The sequence below is a fragment of the Tilletiaria anomala genome (genome assembly GCF_000711695.1).
Source record: "Tilletiaria anomala UBC 951 chromosome Unknown K437scaffold_229, whole genome shotgun sequence".
Classification (NCBI taxonomy): Eukaryota; Fungi; Basidiomycota; class Exobasidiomycetes; order Georgefischeriales; family Tilletiariaceae; genus Tilletiaria; species Tilletiaria anomala.
This window is the reverse complement of record NW_013546793.1, coordinates 707-3,145: the sequence shown is the minus strand read 5'-3', so window position 1 is coordinate 3,145 and position 2,439 is coordinate 707. Positions and strand designations below refer to the sequence as shown.

Genomic DNA, 2,439 nt, shown 5'->3' with positions numbered 1-2,439 from the left:
GCGCAGATGGGCGGCTGACCGAGAGGAGAACGGGCGGTAGAAGGGGAGGCACTTACAGAGTGCACAAGTGGACTCGAGCTGCTTGGAACGAGGTTGGCTGAGCCAGCCGTCGAGACAGACAGGCGATCCATGCGAGCAGCCATGTTCGACAGTAACGAGTCGATTCTTTGTCGCGATAAAACGTGGGAGGCCGTTGGGGCGAGTCGAAGTTCATGCCCAGCCATCGGCTGGAATGACGCCGGTGATGACAACGACCGTTTGCTGCCAGGCTCGGCCCGCTCTGTACCCACTAAGGGACGAGAATCGATCAACCGCACAAGGCTGTCGATATCCTCATCCAGCGAAAGGCCCTGGATCATGCAAGGAAAGATCAGCTGCACACCACAAACTCCAGCGAGTAGAACAGCTTAACTCACAAGCGCATCGGAATCTGATTCCAAAGAACTGGACGTGCGAAGGCGCCTTTCTCGCGACAAGTGTTCTGGTGGAATCGAAGGAGTCCGCAGGATGGCTCGAGGACCAACGGTTGGAATGGGCCTGTTCGAGGAAGCACCAGGAACGGATGCAGGTGCGGACAGGATACCTGAAGCAGCCTTGCTGAGATTTGTGATCGAGGCTGAGGCGCGTGAAGAGGAAGAGTAGCCAGAAAAAACGACTCGTAGGCTTGGAAACTCGCCCATAGGGAGCTTTGAAGCATGCAATAGCGATTGTCGGCCGATCGACCCTGTAGCGCTGCATGTGCTCGGAGTGTGCCGGAATCCTCTGCGAAGGGAGGAGCTTTCAGCATCACCTTGCATGGAAAGCTGCTGCGCCAAGGGCGAGGGCGTCGAAGGGCTGAAGGAACCATAGCTCGGCACCATCGCAGGAGCTGGTCGCAAGGGTACATGGGACCGCGCTGGTGATGACGGAGAAGTATCGCCAGCACTGCCTGGAGAGGGGCTCATTCGCTCTGCGCTTAGATTGCTCAGTCGTCTGATTCGCGGATTACCGATACTCGTGCTGAGTGAGCCAGCACCGCCGGCACTGCTGATTGAGGCTGTGCTACTTTGCCGCCGACCGTATGCTAGAAAAGCTGGTTCCGGACAGCCCGACATCATAGCTGCAAGTGTGGGAGGTTGTAAAGGGGGCGTGACGTGCGATCCACCAGACGGCGGTGTTGCAACGGTTACTGGTCCCCGTAGGCTTGAAAGTCCAGCTGGTGGTCGCGAGCTGGGCGAGGAAGAAAATGTAGAAGAAACAGACACGGCTTGCTGCAAGCTGCTGATACTGGGCAGTCGCTTGAGACTGCCAGATGACGGGGATGGGGAAGCCGGCGCATGGGCCGGCGAGCTGGTCGTCCCGGTCGGAGATGGACTAGATGGTGCGACAGAGGGCAATGAGCGACGAACCAGCTGGAAGCCCTCTTCCGGCATTCCCTCGTCGCGCTGCACGGATTGCTTTGGCTTCTTTTCGAGAGAACCACCACGACTGAGCCTTTTCTGCTCGACGGTCGGCTTGAACCGAAAGTAATCTTCATCAGCCATTATCCTTTCTTCCAACGCGCGCTCCCGGTCCATCTGTAGTTGTGAAAGGTCTTCGATGGAAAAGTCGATGGAGCTGCGATACGAGAGCGAGCTTCGCAGGACGCTACAGTAGCAAGTTCGCGTTCTAGATTAGCATACGCCATCACCACACCACAAAAGAAGAACTCACCCTAGCCAAGTTTCAATGGGTGGAAAGTCGTGCACGACGACGATGTCCCCCTCGTGCGTTAATGGGGTATGCACGTCTGTTTCAACGGTGGGGCCGGGACTGGTTTGTGCTAACTTTTCCACTTTTTGCGCCCTATCCGGAAAGCCATGACGGAGTTGAGAGAGAATGAGTTCTTCTAAATCAAGCTCATAATCGGCCAAGTTCGAGCGTAGAGTGACTTCGCCAGTCTCGTTATGCTCTTGCCCAGGGCTTTCCTCTCCTGCACTCAGACGAGCACCTAGATGTAAGGAGGAAGTTCCTGCTCCCTCCCGCTCCATGTTGGAGCGCAGGGTATTCACAGGGAGCTGGGCTGATACTTTGCGCATCTCTGCGATGCATCGAGAGCAGCTCTGATATATGGAGGGCAATGTTTGAGTCCTCTCCTCCTCTTCGTCGACTTCGGCTGCCACGGATCGGAAAGGATCCGGCGCTCCCGCAGGCTCGAACCAAACTTTCCATCGCTCGAGTACGATCGGTCCTGGAGGCTTGAAGCCATCACGCTGAGCCATCGATGTCGAAGAATCGCGAGTATGGCGTCTACCTTTGCTGGAAGGGGAAGTAAGAATCCATCGCTTGCCTGTCTTGCCAGTGCGAACGAGTATTGGGTGGCGCTGTCCATCCCCAGGCGCCCCTGACGGGTGCCGAGGTAGCGGTGTAATGCGGGAAGTGTCCAACAGGATGTCGAGAACCATCTCTGGAAGCAGCGGA

General features: G+C 56.7%; 1 protein-coding gene across 1 annotated transcript; it reads right to left on the bottom strand.

Moving 5' to 3' along the window:
* Window positions 1-224: 224 nt before the first annotated feature.
* K437DRAFT_80776 (uncharacterized protein) lies at window positions 225-1,626 on the bottom strand. Its single transcript, XM_013384303.1, has one exon. The coding sequence runs from the start codon at window positions 1,554-1,556 to the stop codon at window positions 408-410; it is 1,149 nt and encodes a 382-aa protein (XP_013239757.1). The 5' UTR covers window positions 1,557-1,626; the 3' UTR covers window positions 225-407.
* Between the last annotated feature and the right edge of the window lie 813 nt (window positions 1,627-2,439).

What these genes read in the sequence shown, in the direction of transcription:
- K437DRAFT_80776 (XM_013384303.1), bottom strand. Translation starts at nt 1,556, where the DNA reads ATGGACCGGGAGCGCGCGTTGGAAGAAAGGATAATGGCTGATGAAGAT.